Raw genomic sequence first — 21,155 nt, forward strand, 5'->3', positions numbered from 1 at the left:
GGACACCTGTACACAGTTATGGTCCTCTTGTTCAATAAATGTACACCATCTGGTCCAGGTGACATCTGCATTAAGGCCTTTTAATTTCCCAAGAACCTTCTCCCTAGTAATGGTAACTTCACACATTTTGGCCCGCAGGTACTCCAGAACTTCTGGCATACTGCTAGTGTCTTCTATAGAAAAGTCTGACGCAAAATACTTGTTCAGCTCATCGGCCATTTCCTTGTCCCCATTACTACCTCCCCAGCATAATTTTTCCAGCGGTCCAATATTTACTCTCGCATCTTTTACACTTCATGTATCTGAAGAAACATTTAATATTAAATCTTTATTATTGGCTAGCTTACTTTAGTATTCAATCTTTACCTTAATTACTTTTTAGTTGCCTTCTGTTAGTTTTTTAAAAGCTTCCCAATCCTCTAACTTCTCACTAAATTTTGTTCTATTATAAATCTTTTCTTTGGCTTTTACGTTGGCTTAGACCTGTTAGCTATGGTTGTACCATCTTACCTTTAGAATACTACTTTGGGATGTATATATGCTGTGCCTTCTGAATTGCTTCCAGAAATTTCAGCCAATTCTGCCATCATCCCTGCCAGTCAATTTCCAATCAATTCTGGCCAACTCCTTCCTCATGCCTCTAATTCCCTTTACTCCACTGTAATACTGATGCATCTGACTGTAGTTTTTACCTCTAAGTATCAGGTTAAATTCAATCAGATTATCATCTCTTGTCCCTTGAGGTTCTTTTACCTTAAGGTCTCTAATCAATTCTGGTTCATTACACAACACCAAATCCAAAACTGCTGATCCCCTAGTGGGCTCAATCATGAACTGCTTTTAAAAAGCCGCCTCATAGGCACTCTAGAAATTCCTCTCTTGGGATCCAGCATTAACCTGATTTTCCCAATCTTCCTGCATATTGAAATCCCCCATGGCTATTGTAACATTACCCTTTTGACATGCATTTCCTACTTCCCGTTGTTATTTGTAGGTTACATCTTTACCCTGGAGGTCTATCTACAACTTCCATCAGTCTTTCTACCCTTGCAGTTCCTTGGCTGTATCCACAACGATTCAACACCGTCTGACCCTACGACACCTCTTTCCAATGACTCGATTTCATTTTTTACCAACAGGACAACACTGCCCTGTCTGCCTTCCTGCCTGTTCTTTCAATACAAGGTGTGTCCTTGGACATTAAGCTCCCAGCTATAATCTTTCAGGCACTATTCAGTGATGCCTATGATATCATAATGTCAATCTGTAACAGTGTTACAAGTTCACCTACTTTGTTTTGTGCACATCCTGTATTCACCCTTTGCAATTTTGTCCACCTTTTACATTGCAAGTCATCCCGTTGACTGCAATTTTGCCCTATCATCAGCCTGTCCTTGCTAGGAGTCTCATTACACGCTGCTTCTGTTTGTAAACCATTTACCTCATCCTCAGCACTATTACTCTGGTTCCTATCACCCTGCCAAATTAGTTTCAATCCTCCTGAACAACTCCAGCCAACCTGCCTGTGAAGATATCGGAACCCCACAGGGGTGTAACCTACCTCTTTTATGCAGTTCAGGCCTTCCCCAGAAGAGATGCCAATGATCCACCAATCTGAGCCCCTGCCCCTGTACCAGTTCCTCGGCCTTGCCAGTTCATCCTAATTTTACCCTGACTGGCACATTGAATGGGCAGCAGTCCAGAGATTACCATCTTGGAGGGCCTGTTTTTTTTTTCAGCTTTCTACCTAGCTCCCTAAAATCTCTCTTCACCTTGTTTACTTTGTCACTGGTGGTTGGGGACAGGGTGAGTGGACCTTTAGGACCTCTTCACCTTGTTACTGGTGGTAGGGGACAGGCTGAGTGGACTGCCCCTGCTTTAAGTTCTTTATATTCCTGGAGTAGATGAGAAAGTGATCACTTAGAGCCGCAGGTAGGGAAACTCGTGGGCTGGTCCTGGCCTTTCTTGTGATGGAAGGCTGGAGATTGGGGCTTGGAATGGAGCAGGGAGGGGTTGTCTGAGGAGATGACAGTGTAGTCTTAAGTTTCTGAAGATGAAACATCTGGCTGACAAGCATTACTGTTAATAGCACCTGTCACCTTGTGTGGCATTTCTTGTCTCCCCTTCATTTTTTTGCTGCTGATGAAGAGTCTTGGTCCAAAACATCGACTGTTTACTCAAAGGTTTCAAATGTACATTTAATGTCAGAAATGTACACAAAATACATCCTGAAAAGTACATCCTCTACATAGATGCTGCCTGATCTGAGTTTGTCCAGCATTTTGTTACACTGCAGGTGTTACAGCTGGCCCCTAACATGCGTGTTTATATTGGGTTGTACTGTATTGAATTATGGAGTTTCTCTGGAGGCACCCTTTTTCATTTTTGGGTTTCCCATAAGTCACGAACTTCTGAGAATTGGAACTTGAAGTTCAAGTTTATCGTCATTCAACCACACATGTATAGAATGAAATAAAACATCGTTTCTCCTGGGCCAAGATGCAGAGCACAGTATGTGTAGTTACGATCCAGCATACAGTCACAAAATAATATTAGCACAAGTCCCTGAATGGCATGGCCTGAATATTAACAGGTTGGCATAAACTGCCTGTTTATGTAAGACAGTATAATGTCATTGTCACTGTTATAAAAAAACAAACAATTGTGTAAATGTGTGAAGCAGCAGCAATGAAAGATAATACGTGACCAGTCAGAGAGATTCAACACTGAAGCCATGAGACCTGCTATTGCCAACACGTGTTGGGATGCTTCCACGATTGCGCTTTTTAAAATTCTTCCCCAGTGAGTTGTATCCTGCCTATTAAAATTGGGCCGGATATGCTGATGACTGGCAGGTTGCCCGAACTCGTTGGTCACACACCTGTGGACTGGCTTTTCCTGTCAATGTGCCCCAAGCACATTGTTTGAAAGCCTTTCTTCTGGTCTCTTCAGACTGCAAGAAGTCCTCCCTCCCCCTGAATCTTGATGTGAGAAAACTGTTGAAGAGATGTGTAAAATCTGTCTGAAGAATTGATTTGGAGGTTGCAGAACATTCCATAAAGGGCCCTTTCCAGAACATGGATTTGCTATCCCATTGATCTGTCCTCCAACTCAACCTACTGGCAATAACCATACTGAAACTTAGGGCAGCACACTAGTGTAGCACTTAGCATAATGCTTTGCAATGTCAACAAAGGGAAGATTGGGGTTCAATTCCTGCTGCTGTCTGTAAGGAGTTTGTGGGTTTCCTCCAGGTGCTCGGTTTCCTCGCACGGTACAAAGATGTATGGGTTAGGATAAGTAAACTGTGGCATTACTATGTTGGTGATGGAAACATGCCAGCACTTGTGGGCTGCCGCCAGCACATTGTCAGACTGTGCTGATCATTGACGAATTGATGCAGTTCACTGTTTCAATGTACATGTTGCAAATAAGCCTAATCTTTATCTTTAAGAACTAGAACCAGGTATTACCACTGATTAGTTAATTAATTAGTAATCCTGGTGGAGCCGTTTCTACTGACAGGAGAGGGAGCAAAGGTGGGTTCCTGGTGCCATCAAATTAGCTACTTCAGGCAGATGGGGCTCGCCAGCCGTGGTTGGCAGCTCATCCAGGAGAAGGAAAACTGATTTCAAACCTCTGCTGCCTTGTGGATCTGTCTGCACATGGGGAAAGCTTCAGGTGTAAACCCCCCGAGGGGGAAAATCTGGAGTTGGAACATCTAAGGCAGTCCGACACTGTCAACACTGACAACTCCTGCGACACCACTGGTGCCAAACTGTATCAGTCTCGGCTGTTCCTTTGGATTAATCAGCAGTGTGGGGCTTGTCCACTGGGAGCAGCTTCTCTCTCTGTATTCTACTGCCCTGGCTTGCACAACATCCATGGTCAAACCTCACCAATGAAGGGCCTCCATCTACCGTAACCTGGAGTTCCTGAATGCCTGACATTGTGGAAGGTATGAATGTGCTACTTAAAGATTAACTTTATTTTATTTAGGGATACAACATGGAGTATGCCTCCCTGGCCCAATGATTACCTTTACTTTATTGTCGCCAAACATTAGAGTGTACAATCATCACAGTGATATTTGATTCTGCGCTTCGCAATGAGCACCATCAACGTACCCAATGAGTGCCATCAACTGGTGTTGACTATGAGTTTTCCATAAGGTTTTTGTGGCAAGAATCAGGCCTCTCTTACACACAGACTGCTGCTGCCCAGGTTGGCACCCAGCTGGATTCAAACTCAGCCATCCGCCTTGAATTCCAGTGCTGATACTAGTACACCACTGGCTGGCTGGCCCCACCCATCTATTTAACCCTAGCCTGAGCACAGAACAATTTACAATAGCCAATTAACCTACTAACACGTGTCTTTGGAATGTGGGAGGAAACTGGAGCACCCGGAAGAAATCCACAGTCATGGGGAGGACGTACAAACTCCTTACAGAGGACACCGAATTGAACTTCAAACTCCAATACCCCGAGAGCCATTGTGCTAACTGCTGCACAACTGTGGTGCCCTCTATTTGGCACATATACATTAAAATGTGCAGTGAAATTTGTCTTTGCACAAGTATCACCATGCTTCTGGTGCCAACATGGCTAACTAACCCCAACCCATACCTGTCTGGAATGTGGGAGGAAACCAGACCACCCAGAAGAGAGCCATGTGGTTATGGGAGAATGTACAGAATTGCAGACAGCAATGGGAATCAAACACTGATCCTGGAACTAGCACTGTAAACTGATTGAGCTGCTACACTACCATGCTGTTAGTTTGCACCCTCTCGAAGCGGCTGTGCTGGTTTCGACTGCTGCTGTTCTGCATCGGACACAAAGTGCAGAAAATTCCTCTTGTTACTCTTACTGTGACCCTCGGGATGGTGGGGTTGGCGTTGTCCCTACCAAAGGAGGTGCAAGGCACTCCTTCCCTCCACTAGCCTGCAGGTCACCCTTGGGCAAGGTGTAGCGCCTGCTTAGCCCCCTGATCAGGGCCACTTGAATCCATAGGAGCAGGTGATGGATGGTCATATGAACAGCCGGTGAATATCACAACTCCTGGCTATGCAGCCACTGCCTGGCAGACAATACCTGAAGAGTATTGATAATGGCTGCAGTCACCCCATATTGTAAAGAAACCGCCCAGAAGGCAATGGCAAAACACTTCTGTAGAAAAATTTTCCGAGAACAATCATCGTGGAAAGACAATGATCGCCCATGTCATACAACACGGCACATGATGATGACTGTGACCATAAGATGTGGGAGCAGAATCTTTATGAAGAGCTTGGTGTTTCAGTGACATTTCTCCCCACCTGTATCCCTGAGAAGTGACCTGTGAGGCCTCTTGTTGGCCGACCATGGATGTTGCGTCCCATCTGTCTGTGAAACGGAAGCAAGGGCAGTATGATGAATTGCTGCCCATGCAGGAGGCTTCCCCTCTCCACGCAGCTGAATCCAAAGGAGCAGTAGAGATCGAAACGGTTTGGCGCCAGCAGCGTTGCAGGAGTTGACGGTTAGAGTTGAACTCAACGTAAGACTGCCTTAGGGACTCCAGGTCTGGACTTTTCCTTCTGGATTTACTCCTGAAGCCTTCCCCATGAGTGAGTATACAGTAGCTGCAAGGCAGTGGAGGTTTGAGACCAGCATTTCCTATCCTAGATGATCTGCCCAAAGTGAATGGGTTTTAAGATACTAGTAACCTGCCTTCAGCCCTTCTCCAGTCCGTGGAACCAGTACCACCAGGCTTAGCAGCTAAGTCACACAGGAAGACCAGGAGATGGACTTGGTTTTCAGAGTCCGTTTGAGATGCACGGGATTAGGAGCATTTAATAGGTAGTGGGAGCTGTCTCCACCCCCAATCACACTCCCCTCAGCTATAGCAACTTGAAGGAGAAATGGTCAGGAAATAAGTAAGCAAGCATACACATACTTTTTCTCTCTCTCCTTTTTCTCCCTCTGTCCCTCTGACTATAACCCCCTGCCCATCCTCTGGGTTTTCTACCCCCCCCTCCCCTTTTCCTTCTCTCTGGGCCTCCTGTCCCATGATCCTCTCATACCCCTTTTGCCAATCACCTGTCCAGCTCTTGGCTCCATCCCTCCCCCTCCTGTCTTCTCCTATCATTTTGGATCTCCCCCTCCCCCTCCAACTTTTAAATCTCTTACTAGCTCTTTCTTCAGTTAGTCCTGACGAAGGGTCTCGGCCTGAAACGCCGACTGTACCTCTTCCTAGAGATGCTGCCTGGCCTGCTGCGTTCACCAGCAACTTTGATGCGTGTTGTTGAATTAGGCTATTCGGTCCATCGAGTCTGTTCCACCAATCCATCATGGCTGACTTAACTGCCTCAACCCCACTTCTCCTGATTTCTCCCAATAACCTTTGATGCCATTACTTAGCAAGAACCTCTAAATCTCCACTTTAAATATACCCAATAACTTGGCCTCCACAACATCTGTGGTAACGAATTCCATGGATTCACCATCCTCTGACTAAGAAATTCTTCATCTCCATCCTAAAAGGACATCCTTGTATTCTGAGGCTGTGCCCTCTGGTCCGAGACTCCCCCACTATAGGAAACATCCTATCCACATCTGCTGTATCCAGGCCTTTCAATACTCACTGTTTCAATGAGAATCTCCCCCCGCCACCTCACTCTACTAAACTCCAGTGAGTACAAGCCCAGAGCCTGTGGGAAGATTAGAGCTAATGTTGCACAAGTCTCATTTGAATGTTTGTTTTTAAGGCTACATGTTGAAATGTTTGCTTTGTTGGCTCCCCTTGGACAGCAATGAGGTGTCCAATACTAGCATTGTTGTTAATGGTGTTCAATAGTACAATACTGCTGAAATCTAAATCTTCCTCATTCCCTCTGGGGCTGTTTCGCCTGTTGTGTTTGATTGTAATTGGAGTCAGCATATTTGTAGAGAGATTAGCAGGGGAACTTTGGTTTGATAGCGATGACATAGAACATTACAAGCAGAGTTTGGAATGTAAAATACCACCTGAGCTCAAATATAGTCTGGCAATCATTAGTCAAGTGAAATGTTCACTGGATTCCTGAAAATATTGTACTGTTTCATTGACCAAAAGCAAGAATTTAACTTCCCTTCCCCACACCTTGGCGGTTAAATACTGATTTCAGTTTTTGTATCTAATATTTTCAGGTTTAATAAAAAAAGTGCCTTAAAATTTTCAGTGCCCTAAAATTTTCAGTGCCCTTTCACACATCACTCATTTCTGGGTTGAAACTTAATCGTTTAAGTGAATATTGCTCGTTTACTTTGACAACAAGGACATTCAGAGTAACACAGTGCTGGAGGAACTCAGCATGTCCTGCGGCATCTAGAAGAGGATAAACCTTCCCCTTTTTTCTCTATTCCACATTCTGACTCCTCTCTTGCCCCTTATCTTCTCATCTGCCCATCTCCTCCCTCTGGTGTCTCTCCTCTTTTCCTTTCTCCCATGATCCACTCTCTATCAGATTCTTCCTTGAGCCCTTTACCTTTACACTTGTCACCTCCCAGCTTCTCACTTCATTCCCCTCGCCTACCCACCTACCGTCTGTTGACGCTCAAACAACAAAGACATGATTTTCCTTAGCTTAAACAACTCTACTTTTTCCGTTAACGTTTGGTACGCAGGAGCTGCCATTTTCTTACCCACAGTCCCTGTAGCCCCTCATGCAAGTTCCCATTGCAGGGAAGGTGCACATCCCAACTAAATGTTTACATAGCCCAAATGAGCAGAACTCAACACCTTCCCCATCACCTGCCTGTTTGTACTCCTTCCCCTCCCCACCCCATCTAATTCTGGGTTCTTCCCTCTTCCTTTCCAGTCCTGGTGAAGGATCTCTTGCCCCAAACAGCAACTGTTTATACCCATCTGCATAGATGCTGCCTGACCTGCTGAGTTCCTACAGTATTTTGTGTGTTGCTCTGGATTTCTAGCATCTGCAGAGTCTCTTGTTTATATATAGATTATATTTTCAAGTTTAATAAAAAATGATTTTTAAAATTTTAAGTGCACTTTCACAAGTCATTGGTTCCTGGAATGAAGCTTGCTTCATAGCTAAAATGAACTTTGGAGATCCTGGCTGTCAAAGCAAATCAGCAGGTTGTTTTTTTTTTAAAAAGAAGTTGACTTGATAACAAGTTCTGAAAATGTTATAATTTGCAAATGGTTAAATTGAGTCTTTTACACAAGATTTTCTTCAATAGAAGCCAAAACACTTGTTTCTCTTCTTCTGCACTTTTCAAACATTCCGCCTGCTAAACGTCTTGGGTTCCGGTTTAAAATGTTGCACTGATGCACAGCACCTACTTACAGGTGGCCAAAAAACAAAGGAAGCTACTATATAACTTACTAATAACACTTTAATAATGACCAACATTGACAACAGAGAGACGAGCAGAGGGTGGTCGTGAGAAGCGGAGGTGCAGGGAAGGCCTTGTCGTGGAAGCAGAGTTGCAGCATCCCCAAGAGCAAGGAAGGTCCTGATGTCTGATCGATTCTTGAGTGCTGGGCTGAACTGGAAAAGTCGGGTATGGGTTGAGTTGTGGTGTCAGAGTCTAGGCCCCAGAGCGGTCAGTGAGGAACGACCCAATGTTGGGATGATTTAAGCATCAGGCCAAATGTAAAAGCCTCTGGTCCCGACACCCTGACAAGGCAAGGGCCAGTTTTGCTCCCAGCTCCACAATATTTGCTCCACTCCACACTGAAACACAGTGCCAGCTGCAGTGATACCTGGCTTCGCATTTGTGGTCTTGCAATGTTTTCTTGGCTTTGCAATGGACTAAAGCTGTGGTCTGCTCCAGCTGCAGTGATGTCTGACTTTGTGTCTTTGGTAAAACTTCAGTTCTGAATGCTGTTTGCTTTGTTTGCATGATTATTTTTTTCTCTCTCTCTCTCTGCATTGGGTGTTTGTTTTTAAATGAGTTCTTTTGAGGTTTCTGTGTTTTGTGGCTGCCTTTAAGGAGATGAATTTCATGGTTGTATCGTGTGTGTGTGTGTGTGTGTGTGTGTGTGTGTGTGTATATATGTACTTCGTACTTTTGAACATTGAACTTTTGAAATTCAAGAGAGTTGTGTGGTAACTCTCAAAATTCTGGAGGAACTCAGTGGGTCAGGCAGCATCTATGGAGAAGAATAGAGGTGATGTTTCAGGCTGAGACCCTTCATCAGTCAGATGTTTTAAAGCTGATGGTTCATCCATAACTTGCTGTACTTGAAGCTTGAACCAAGTAATGCTGGTTTTAAATGGCAACCTTTTTCCAACACTCAGTCACGTTAGAAGTTATTTCTGTTATGCAGTGGTGTCCTATGACTAATTGCAGTGTTTTAATTTTGTGATCTCGTTCCTAGCTACAAATTTTATTTGTAATGATGTGATGCTGATTAAATGTGGGTTTTAGCTTCATGGCTTTGTGTATGTAATTGCATAGTCATGATCTCGTGCTTGTAAGAGAACCAGATTAGTGACATGGCTGTACATAATAAATATCTATAAACTGAATTTTACATTTGAAGCTTATTCCATTAACAAAAAGCAAAAAATTTGAATGAATTAAGTAAATGTTAATTGAAGATGTAAAACTACTTTGCTCAATCTTATCAGAATAACTTTCTTAATGGAACACTTATTAGCGTGTGGTCACTCTGCCAAGTGAACTTCAGAACATTTATACAACTATGACCTGTAGTTTCACATTCTTCATTGCTGGAAAGCAGCATGTTGGCAGTCACATGATTGGTCTTGATCTTTCTTGCTTCTGGAGAAATCAAACCTTGTAAAACCTGATGTTCAGCTTTGCCTTTCGGACATCTCAGATGCCGCGGTAACCTATCGGTTACCATGGTGTTATCACAGCTCGAGGCACTCCAGAGTTCAAAGTTTAATTCTGGTGCTGTCTGTAAGGAGTTACATTCTCCCTGTGACCAAGTGTTTCCTCCAGGTGCTCTCGTTTCCTCTCAGTCTAAAGATGTACTGGTTAGTAGGTTAATTGGTTATCGTAAATTATCCTGTGGTCAAGCTAGTGTCAAATAGGTAGATTGCTGGGTGGTGCAGCTCATGCGGCTGGAAAGGCCAGTTCAATGCTGTATGTCTAAATGAGTAAAATAGAATTGTATTACAGAATCCTTAGGAACAGGAATGTTTTGATTGACTCTACCTGCCCCCTTAAATGTACAGTAATTGCATTCCAGATTTTCCATTTTCTCTCCCTGCTTAAGTTGTACCAAAATTGTATAGATCCTTAACATTTGCCCTTCTCTCCATTGTCCTTGAACCAAGAGTGGAAGCTCCACTTGTCAATCAAAAGGATTTGAATCTTTCCTGGCAAGCTATAACCTAGACAATATAGTAAGCAATTGGCTGTCAATGAACTTCCATAAACAGTTGTGAATAATGACCAGACAATCCATTTCTGTGAACATTGGTTGAGGAACTATCTGCCAGGGTGTCAGTAATGTTGTCTTCCCTTTAATAAAAAGTGGCTATTCTCTCCTCTAACATGCCAAAAACTTCCTGTGGATTTCTTCACATTCCTCTCCAGTCCTAATGAAGGGTCTCTGTCTGAAATGTCAACTATTTATCCCTCTCCATAGATGCTGCCTGATTTGCTGAGTTCCTCCAGCATCTTGAGCATGTTGCTTTGGATTTTCAGAATCTATGTCCACATTCAACAAATTCTTCCACAATTTCTGTTTGCTTGATCAAGATTCTACCTCAAAGCATGTTCCTGTCCCTCCCTTTCTGGCATTTTGAAATATCACTCACTTCATGACTCTAGTCCACTCTTCTACTCCCTGTCACATGGCGCTTCTCCATGCAACTGCAAGGGGCGAATGACCTGTCCTTGTCACCCCTTCCCTTCCTATCATCCAGGGACCCAATCGATCCCTCTGCCCTCATCCACCTACCTTTCCTCTCACCTATCACTTGCCAGCTTGTACTCCTTTTCCTCCTTCCCGCAGGACCCCCCCCCCCCATCTTATTTTGGCTTCTTTGATCTTCTTTTCCATTCTTTATGAAGGATATCAGCTCAAAATGTCAACTGTTTATTCCTTATTTTCAGCTTGTCTTCACTGCACTCTGTCTTCACCATGTGGCATCCTCAACACCAGAAGTCAAACACATGGGGCATCTGTTCTTGACCCTCATTCTCCAGTCACCTGCCATTTCGGTTTGCTCTCCTAGTTCCACTCTGAACTCTACCATCCTACCACTTGGAGCTCAAAGAACAGCATTTCATTTTTCATGAGTGTATATTCAGCCTGCAGGACTCAAACTGAATTCTACAACATAAGAAATAGGAGTGGGAGTCGGCCATCTGGCCCATTGAGCCTGCTCCACCATTCAATAAGATCATAAGATCAGAATAAGGTAGATGAATTTGTAGCACAGTTACAGATTGGCAGGTATGTTGTTGTAGGCATCACTGAATCATGGCTGAAAGAAGATTGTAGCTGAGAGCTTATGTCCAAGGACACACAGTATCAAAAGGACAGGCAGGAAGGCAGAAGGGGCGGTGTTACTCTGATTTTAAAAAAAAAATGAAATCAAATCATTAGAAAGAGGTGACAAAGGGTTGGAGGGCGTTGAATCATTTGTTGATGGAGCTAAGGAACTGCAAGGCTAAAAAGACTGAAGGGAATTGTATACTGACCCCCAAACAGTAGTAAGGACGAGGCTTACAAATTACAACAAGAGGTAGAAAATGTAAGCCAAAAGGGCAATGTTACAATAACCATAGGGATTTCAATATGCAGGTATATGGGGGAAAATCGGGATGGTGCAGAATTCCAAGAAGGGGAAGTTCTAGAATGCCTACGAGATGTCTTTTTGGAGCAGCTTGTGGCTCCGGGGATCAGCTGTTCTGGATTGGGTGTTGTGCAGTAAATGAGAAGTTATTAGAGTTTAAGGGAAAAGAACCTTTAGGGTCAAGTGATCATATGATTAAATTCATCCTGAAATTTGGGGACGAGAAGCTAAGGTCAGATGTATCAGTATTGCAGTGGAGGAAAGGGAATTGGAGGCATGATAGAGGAGTTGGCCAGATTTGATTGGAAAAGCAGCAATGACTGGAGTTTCTGGAAGCAATTTGAATGGCGCAGGATGTGTACATCCCAAAGAGGAGGTAATCTAAAAGAAAGATGACGCAACAGTGGCTAACAGAGGTCAAAACCAACATAAAACCAAACACGAGGAAATCTGCAGATGCTGGGAATTCAAGCAACACACATAAAAGTTGCTGGTGAACACAGCAGGCCAGGCAGCATCTCTAGGAAGAGGTACAGTCGACGTTTTGGGCTGAGACCCTTCGCCAGGACTAACTGAAACCAACTAACTAAAACCAAAGAAAGTGTATAATAGAGCAAAATTTAGTGGAAAGTTGGAGGACTGGGAATCTTTTTTTAAAAAAAACCAATAGAAGGAAACTTAAAGTGGTTAAGAACGTAAAGATGGAGTACGAAAGCAAGCTAGCCAATAATAGAGGATATCTAAAGATTCCTCAGATACATAAAGTGTAAAAGAGGGGCAAGAGTGAATAACAGACCAATGGAAGACTACACTGGAGTGGTAGTAATGGGGGACAATGAAATGGAGGATGAACTGTATAAGTATTTTGCATCAGTCTTCCCTGTGGAAGAAACTAGCGGTATGGTGGAAGTTCCAGGTGTTGGGGAGCATGAAGTGTGTGAAGTTATCATTACTAGAGAGAAGGTTCTTGGGGTGGGGGGAGAAAAATATTCTAAAGGAAAGGTGATGCAAGCATGGCTGAGAAGAGAAGTCAAAGCCACCATAAAAGCCAAACAGAGGGCATATAATAGAGCAAAAATCAGGGGGATTTAGAGGATTGGAATGCTTTAAAAACCAACAGAAGGCAACTAAAAAGTCATTAAGAAGGTAAAGATGGAATACAAAAGTAAGCCAACTGATAATATCAGAGAGGATACCAAAAGTTTCTTCAGAAAGACAAAGTGTAAAAGGGAAGTGAGTGGATATCTGACCATTGGAAAACGATGCTGGAGAGGTAGTAATAGGGGGCAAGGAAATGGTGGACGGACTGAATAAGTATTTTGCTTCAGTCTTCACAGTGGAATAGACAATGGTATGGTGGAAGTTCCAGGTGTCAGAAGTCATGAAGTGTGTGAAGTTACCAATAGAGAGAAGGTCCATAGGAAACTGAAAGGTCTGAGGATATAAAAATCACCTGCACCAGATGGTGTACACCCCAGAGTTCCGAGAGAGGTGGCTGATCGTGAAGCATTAATAATGATCTTTCAAGAATCACTAGATTCTGGAATGCTCAGCATGGTTTCCTCAAGTGAAAATCTTGCTTGACATGCCTGTTGGAATCCTTTGAGGTAACAAGCAGGGTAGACAAAGCAGAATTGGTTGGTTGTGCACTTGGATTTTCAGAAAGCCTCTGACACGGTGTCACACATGAGGTTGCATAACAAACTTGAAGCTCACAGTACTACAAGAAAGATTCTTGCTGGGTAAAGTGGTGTCTGATTGGCAGGAGGTAAAGAGTGGGAATAAAGGGGAGCCTTTTCTGGTTGGCTGCTGGTGACTACTGGTGTTCCATAGGGGTCTGTGTTCGACTGTTTTTTTTAGGTTATATGTCAATGATTTGGATGATGGAATTGATGGGCTTGTGGCCAAGTTTGCAGATGATACAAAGATACTTGGAGGGGCAGGTAGTTTTGACAAAGAGAAGCTACAGAAGGACTTGGAGTGGGCAACGCAGTGGCAGATGGAATACAGTGTCAGGAAATGTAAGGTCATACACTTTGGTAGAAGAAATGAAAGAGTTGGTTATTTTTAAGTGGAGAGAAAATACAGAAATCTGAGGTGCAAAGGGATTTGGGAGTCCTCATGCAGGATTCCCTAAAGCTTAATTTGCAGGTTGATTGGTAGTAAATGCAGTGTTGGTATTCATTTCAAGAGGACTAGAATACAAAAGCAAGAATGTAATGTTGAGGCTTTATACAGCACTGCTGAGGCCTCTCCTTGGAGTATTGAGTACTTTTGGGCCCATTATCTTAGAAAAGATGTGCTGACTCTGGAGAGGGTCACAAAAATGACTTCAGGGTTGAATGGCTTATTATATGAGGAGTGTTTGATGGCTCTGGGCCTGTGCTCACTGGAATTCAGAAGAATGAGGGGTGACCTCATTGAAATTAATCATTTGGAAGTGAAGCCTTGTTTTGTGTCACTCAATTTTACTTTAAGAGGTGATAGCATTCCAACCTTGCCACAGCTGTTGGGCAGGTGTAACCCTGTCAGAAAATAACCGGTCCCAATCCACATTTGTCAGATCCTTTCTGATACCATCAAAATTAGCCTTTTTCCAGTTTAGAATCTCAACCTGTGGACTAGACCTATCTTTTTCCATATTTACTTTGCATCTGCTGATCATAATACCATAAGTTTCAAAGTGTTCCCCTCACAAGCTTGTCTCCTGGCCTGTCTCACTCCCTAGTAGTATCAATTGTGTATTAAATGCATAGCAGTTAATTGGAGCACTATTCCATTTTCTGAATAGGGCATACACAAGTTGTTTCTAATATGACTCTTTCTTAAACCATGAGGGGCAGATGGTTGTCATTTTCTGTTGAATGACATTCTAGCCACACAGACTCTGGAATATCAAAACGTTGTTTTTGTAGAATCCAATTTAAGACCTTGGTAAAATTTGTAACTACTAGATGTGACAGTAAAAGCTGATGCTAATGGGCTTTTCTCATGCAGGATTTTGTCTATCACCTCACTGCCTTTGTGTTCTACTTTGGAGCGTCGCTGCTTGAAGCTGCAACAACATCTGCAGCTGTAGAACCTGGAAGCATCAACGGGACTGCAGTTAATTTTGCAACTGTTCTAACTTTTCGTCAATACAGTATCAATGTCGTTGCTACGGTAAGTTTTAAATCTCAGCAATTCAGATCAAACCAACAGGGAGTTAGGATTTTCTCTAATTTCTCTGCAACCTACAAAGTACAGTGGATTCTGGTTAGTTAGACTGTTGCTTATCTGCTTATTTGGAGCAATTAATTGAGGAAATAACAAGGATACCTTTTATTTTTTTTGGGACACTATGCTGCCTAATTGGGACAGGAGACTGTTGAAGTCTCTAACTAGCATCAGTCGCAACAATGGCTGTTAGACGCTACACCATGGTTCAAGTGGACAATTTTTTAGTGGTGTTAGTTACATCTGCTTGCGTTCAAAAAAAGTGATTTATTTTGGTCACTCTCAGTTGCTGAGAACTAGACAATTCAGAACTGTTTTGCTCACTGCAATTTCAAGTATTCAGGCTTGAAGATGCCAGAAACTGCTGGCCACTTGTATGGTTGTTAGACACTGCACCATGCTTAGAGCAAACAGTTTTTAAATATCATTAGTTGCACGTGCTTAGATTATTCATCTGGTCCAACAGATGCTGATTTTTAAGTGATTTTTGATTATTTTCTTTTTTATTTTGAAGGCAGACTGACTTTATTTACAGTCAATTGGCGGCACATATGGCAAAGTATACTGAATGAATTCCTCTGTCAATAACTAATACATAGCTTTATAGTACGTAGTAATATTGATAATATTAAGTCTATCAGCATTCTAGATGATGCCTCTAAATGGATTAGATATTGACTCTGTGGTAGAAGCCAGAGAGCGGTAGTAGAGGATTACCCCTCAGTCTAGAGCGCCTCGAACTGGTGCTGGGTCCCTTGTTGTTTGTCAACTATAAGAATGGTCTAGATGTGGTTAACTGGATCAGCAAATTTGCAGATGACGCCAAGACTGAGGGTGTTTTGCTCTTCAGTGGGACAGCCAGGGTAGATTTTATAAAGTGGGGCGCTAAGGAGTGCAGTTGAACAAAAGGATCTAGGAGTACAGGTCCATAATTCATTGACGATTAATTCATTGTCACGGGTAGATTGTGTCATAAAGCTTTTGGTACATTGCCTTCATAGATCAAAGTTCTGAGTACAGGAGATAGGATGTTATATTGAAGTTATGTAAGATGTTGGTGATGCCCAATTTGGAGTATTGTGTATGGTTTTGGTCACTTACCTATACGAAAGATGTCAATAAGTTTGAATGAGTACAGAGAAAATTTACAAGGATGTTACTGGGTCTGGAGGACCTGAGTTATGAGGAAAGACTGAATAGGTTAGGACTAATTCCTTGTAATATTGAAGACTGAGGAGAGATTTGATAGAGGTATACAAAGTCGGGGGGTATAGACAGGATAAATGCAACAGGCTTTTTCACTAAGTTTGGGGTGAGACTGCAACCAGAGGTCACAGGTTAAGGGTGAAAGGTAAAGTTTTTAAGGGGAACAGGAGGGGAAGCTTCACTCTGGGCTGAGAGTGAAACAGGTTGTCGGTGCAGTTGGCTCATGCAAGCTCAATTTCAACATAAAGGAGTTTAGATAGGTACATGAATGGTAGAGGTATGGAGGGATATGGTCAAGGCGCAGGTCAACGGGAGTAGGCAGGTTAAATGATTCGGCACAGACTAGATGGGCTGAAGAGCCTGTTTCTGTTACACTTTTCTGTGCTACTGCAAATAGTTTTCTCAAATGAGAAAAGCAGCAGCGATCTAAAACTGAACTGACTGCAATATTTAATTTATTTTGTGTTTTTTGCCTTTCTGTTTCAGATATTTTGTTTTGTCGTTACCCTGTGTTATGCCTGCAGTTTGGTTCTTGCTTTAAGAAGATGGAAACTGTAACTGACAACACATGAACTGCATGAAACGATAGGTAGCTGGATTGATTTCATTGACACCAGTTACATTCTAGAAGATTTCACAAGACCAGGGTGATCCTTTCATAGGCCAAGTCTGTTTTGTACTGAAGTATTTTTTTTGCAGTAGTGGCTTTTTTAATAAATCCGTAACTTTTTTTCCGATTATTTTCAGTGTTAAGATCTAAAACGTGTGAAACAATAAAATAGTTTCCAATTTATCTGAATGTTCAGTGATCAGTGTGTTTGTCTAACAGTTATAGATTTCACAATATTTAAATACAGTATCAGTTTATGTACAGTAAGAACTTTTGGAAAATGAATCCTACAGATAAAAATCAAAATTTTTCTACTATATGTGCTCCTCTGAACCATGTTCACTAATGCTTGTGAATTTTCATATTGCATAATCTGTTTATTGACACACTTAATCTTTACACTTCAGTCCATGGGTAAATACAAAGTATTGCAAAACAAATGCTAAAGGTTTTCATCAAGTTCCACTTATTTTACCATTTCTTCATGGGTGAAATGTAAAGAACTTTTTTTAACTATGCAACTCTTTATATAAAAAAAATTAGCTTTCTGTGTTAAATATGCTTGTTAAAATGAAGGTTTTTTGCATAATTGATATTCTCTGGGATCATTCATAATGTTTTAAGGGTTTACTATTCATCTGTTGAATTGCTTCATCTTCAATTTTTTACTGAATAATTACACTTGATAATCCCTTTGGTTTATTTACCACAGAACTGAGTGGTTTCTGTATGTTAAGTATGGTTTCCTTATTAAATTGTTAGACCTCCTGATTATGAGAATAACTTTTCAATCCATTCTAGAATTAAAAGCCATTCCCATTGTCTGGTTTTCATGGTGTGACTGAAATTTTCAATTCAACTGCTACAGCATAAGCCTTCCTCTACATCTGAGATGTGAGGCAAACTAGTGGAAAAGCAGATTAAGTTTTCTTTCTAGACAAATGAATGATTTCATAATTTTTGGTTGCAATCTATTTATTCAACCAGAAAATTGGTTATGTAGTATTATTGTGGTTTGCTGATTAATCTCGGAATAAGTTGATCTGTTTACCAAGTACTTCATCTCTCAAACTTTGCTCAGTTCCAAACGAATTTCGAGCAGCTGAATGAAAACCATTCACGCAAGCCAAATCTTCCAAACTTGTTGCCTTAATTTCCAATTGTGTATATAGTTGTTTTCATGCTTCTGATTTTTCTAATGTTTTTCCTAACTTTTGTTCTAAAGAACTTGCACTGAATAAAAGTAGTACTCTAAAATGTTCTGTTTGTTGGATTGCTTCTTTATGTTCTTGTTATCAGGAGGAGTGTTTTATAACCCTGCATTTTTTTTTTGGTGGCGGGGTAGGTGAAGATCTAGTACTTTCCTGGCATATATGATGCATAAACTCTTGGGGTTCCAGCCAGGTCCAGATGTCAATAAGTGACATTGCAATGACAAACTCCGTCATCTTCATCAGGGATGATGCCGATGTTTGACTTGTCCAGTGGTGTATATGCTCAATTCCCTTCGTCCTTCCCTCATGACTGGTTAGTCCTCACCCTATCAGGTTTCTACTGTCCCACCTTGCTTAAAATGGTATTCCAGTTCTTAGAGCGAGACCTTCGTCTTTGTTGAAATTCTTATTCTCTAGTGTTATTTTAATAGCTTCCTTCACCAGGTGGTCCCAAAAGCCATTGGACCGGCACAGTAGTTCTGTGCTGTCGCAATCAATCCTGTGGTCACTGCGTAAGGAATATTCTGCTACAAGCAAATACACCACCTACTCTCCTTGATGCAGGTTCCCATCGTGCGCACCGTCTGGCCGATATACGTTGCTCTGCATTCACAGGGACTCCTGTAAACGGCAGCTGTCCTGTGTGTTTGTGGAAGGTATTTATCTGGTATTTATTCACGATCCTGGCAATCCTTACAGAAACCTTGGAAATACAGGGAAGAAGGGCGGTAGTGACACATTCCTCCTCATTTTTTAGGTTTCCTGGTTTTTTCCATCAGTTTAAAAAGGCCCAATTGATTTCCTTTTATCTTGTAGCCATTCTTTAGGATTGTTGTGCATAATACTCTTATTTCCTGATGGAGACTCTCCGGGTCCGAAAAAGTAGAAAGAGCTGCTCTGTAGGGAGGCGTGATGGTGTTATTGTTGAGGTCTGAGTCCATGTGAGTGTGTTTCTGATAGATAGCATGCCCGAGGCTACCATCAGGTTCCTGTTGTATCAGAATGTCCGGGAATGGGAGGTAACCATTCTTCATCTCCATCGTAAATTGGATGTATGTTGTTCGGATGGTGTGGAACTGTTGGAGTGCCTGCAGTCCATGAGGTCACACTACGAAACTCTCATCTTCATATCTGAAGAAGTATTTGGGGTGTAAAGGCAATGAACTCGGAGCCCTCTCCTCAGTCTTCCATGTAGAAATTAGCAACAGCTGGTGACCAGGGTAATCCCATGGCCACTCCATCTGCTTGTACATATGGTTCCCCTTGGAGAGGAAGTATGTACTGACATTGGAGAGGCTTCAGAGGAGATTCATGAGAATGATTCAGGGAATGAAAGGCTTATTATATGAGTATTTCATGTGTTACATACCTCAAGGAGATCTTGTGGGAATGATGTAATGGTCTTTTGGAGGTCAGCTGATATAATTTTCCTGCCGATGTGAGGTCACGTGATGACGTGCACCACAGGTATATAAAGGAAGACCTCAGATGACGCAGTTAGTGTTTTTAGTTTTCCAGCTAGAGCGTTAATGTATCTCCGTTTCTGTTGCGTATTTGTTTTTATGACAGTTTCATTTTTAAAATGGAGTGTTACGTTCTGTTGCAAGTACAATAGTACTGGACTGGCAACTTTTGCTAGATGTGTTGATGTACCTTTTTCCAGCAGTATTGGAGAGTGAAGACTTTATCGAAGTACAGGACCCGAAGGATTAAGAGAAGTTGGTATCGTTCGGCAGTTTAACAAAGGATCGACCTTATTGAGTCTTCATTGAAGAAGTAGCGACCTGCATCAAAGATAACTCTTGCCAAAAGAGAAAGGAAGTTCATGCGGGATTTGCTCTCTCTCAAAGAAATTAAGGTCAGTTGTTTTAAACTGTTTATTTACTGCATCGTGAATCCTTTGAACAGAACCAACAGGAAAGTCACGTCTATGAAGAAATCCTTCTCCAGAGAAGTCTCTCCCAATTGAACGTATAAATCTGTTGGACTTTCGCATTTACCATGTTAAGAACTGTATCTGACTTTACCGCTTTAAGACCTGTTTTCGCATTTAACGCTTTAAGAACCAGTGCCGAGTGACGATTTGTTGAACAGCTGCATAGTGGTTAACTTCCGGTTAAGGTTTTCGTTTTTTTTATTGTTTATCCATGTTTAACGTTTGGTTGTTTTTATATAACCTGTCTCGATTGATATTCATTGTTGCCAGTTACATAACAGATGGCTCTCGGCCTTAACTCACTGGAATTCAGAAAGATGAGGAGGGATCTCATTGAAATCTATTGAATGTTGAAAGGCCTAGTTACAAGTGGATGTGGAGAGGATGTTTCCTATGGTGGGGGAGTCTAGGACCAGAGGGCACAGCCTCAGAACAGCAGGACGTCCATTTAGAACAGAGGTGAGAAGGAATTTCTTTAGCCAGAGGGTAGAGAATCCGAAGGCCAGGTCATTGGAGCTTGGTATCATACAGATCATTAATATAGATGACCAACAACAATGACCAGTGTCAAACCATGTGGCATTCCACTAGTCACAGGCCTCCAGTCGGCGAGGTAACTATGTACTCCACTCCCTGGCTTCTCCCTCAAAGTCAATATCTAATCCAATTTACTACCTCATCTTGAATGCCACGTGACAGAACCTTCTCAACCAGCCTCCAATGCGGGATCTTGTCAAAGGCCTGGCTAAAGTCCATGTAAATGACTCCCACTGCATTGCCATCGTCAACTTTCCTGGTAACTTCATCAAAAAGCTCTACAAGATCAGTTAGGCATAACCTACCGGTCACAAAGCCATGCTGACTATCTTTAATCAGTCCATGTCTATCCAAATGCTTAGATATCTGGTCCCTTGGAATACCTTACAATGTCTTGCCCACTACTGATGTCACACTCACCAGCCTATCATTTCCTTGCTTATTCTAAAGCACTTCTTAAACAACAGAACAACATTAGATATCCTCCAATTATCCTTAGCTAAGGATGTTTTAAATATCTCCATATTATTCTCTCCTTCAAAAAGACCTCAACCTTGTCATGGTTTGGGGGCTTGTGTGCCTCAATGACCTGAAGACCTACATTGGCTGGAGTCAGGGTTTTATGCTTTGGTTCTTAGTAGGGTCACCCATTGCAAATAGGTCAAGGGGTAG

At 42.2% G+C, this 21,155-nt stretch overlaps 1 protein-coding gene across 1 annotated transcript in view; it reads left to right on the forward strand.

Moving 5' to 3' along the window:
• The window catches only part of mal2 (mal, T cell differentiation protein 2), a 35,432-nt gene extending 17,379 nt beyond the window's left edge, over nt 1-18,053 (forward strand). Inside the window, exons 3-4 of the mRNA XM_072279227.1 lie at nt 14,762-14,926; nt 16,673-18,053. Coding sequence (XP_072135328.1) covers nt 14,762-14,926; nt 16,673-16,744 — 237 coding nt within the window. The 3' untranslated portion in view covers nt 16,745-18,053. The remainder of the gene's footprint in view (nt 1-14,761; nt 14,927-16,672) is intronic.
• The last annotated feature ends 3,102 nt before the right edge of the window (nt 18,054-21,155 follow it).

This window comes from Mobula birostris, chromosome 1 (assembly GCF_030028105.1).
Source record: "Mobula birostris isolate sMobBir1 chromosome 1, sMobBir1.hap1, whole genome shotgun sequence".
Taxonomy (NCBI): Eukaryota; Metazoa; Chordata; class Chondrichthyes; order Myliobatiformes; family Myliobatidae; genus Mobula; species Mobula birostris.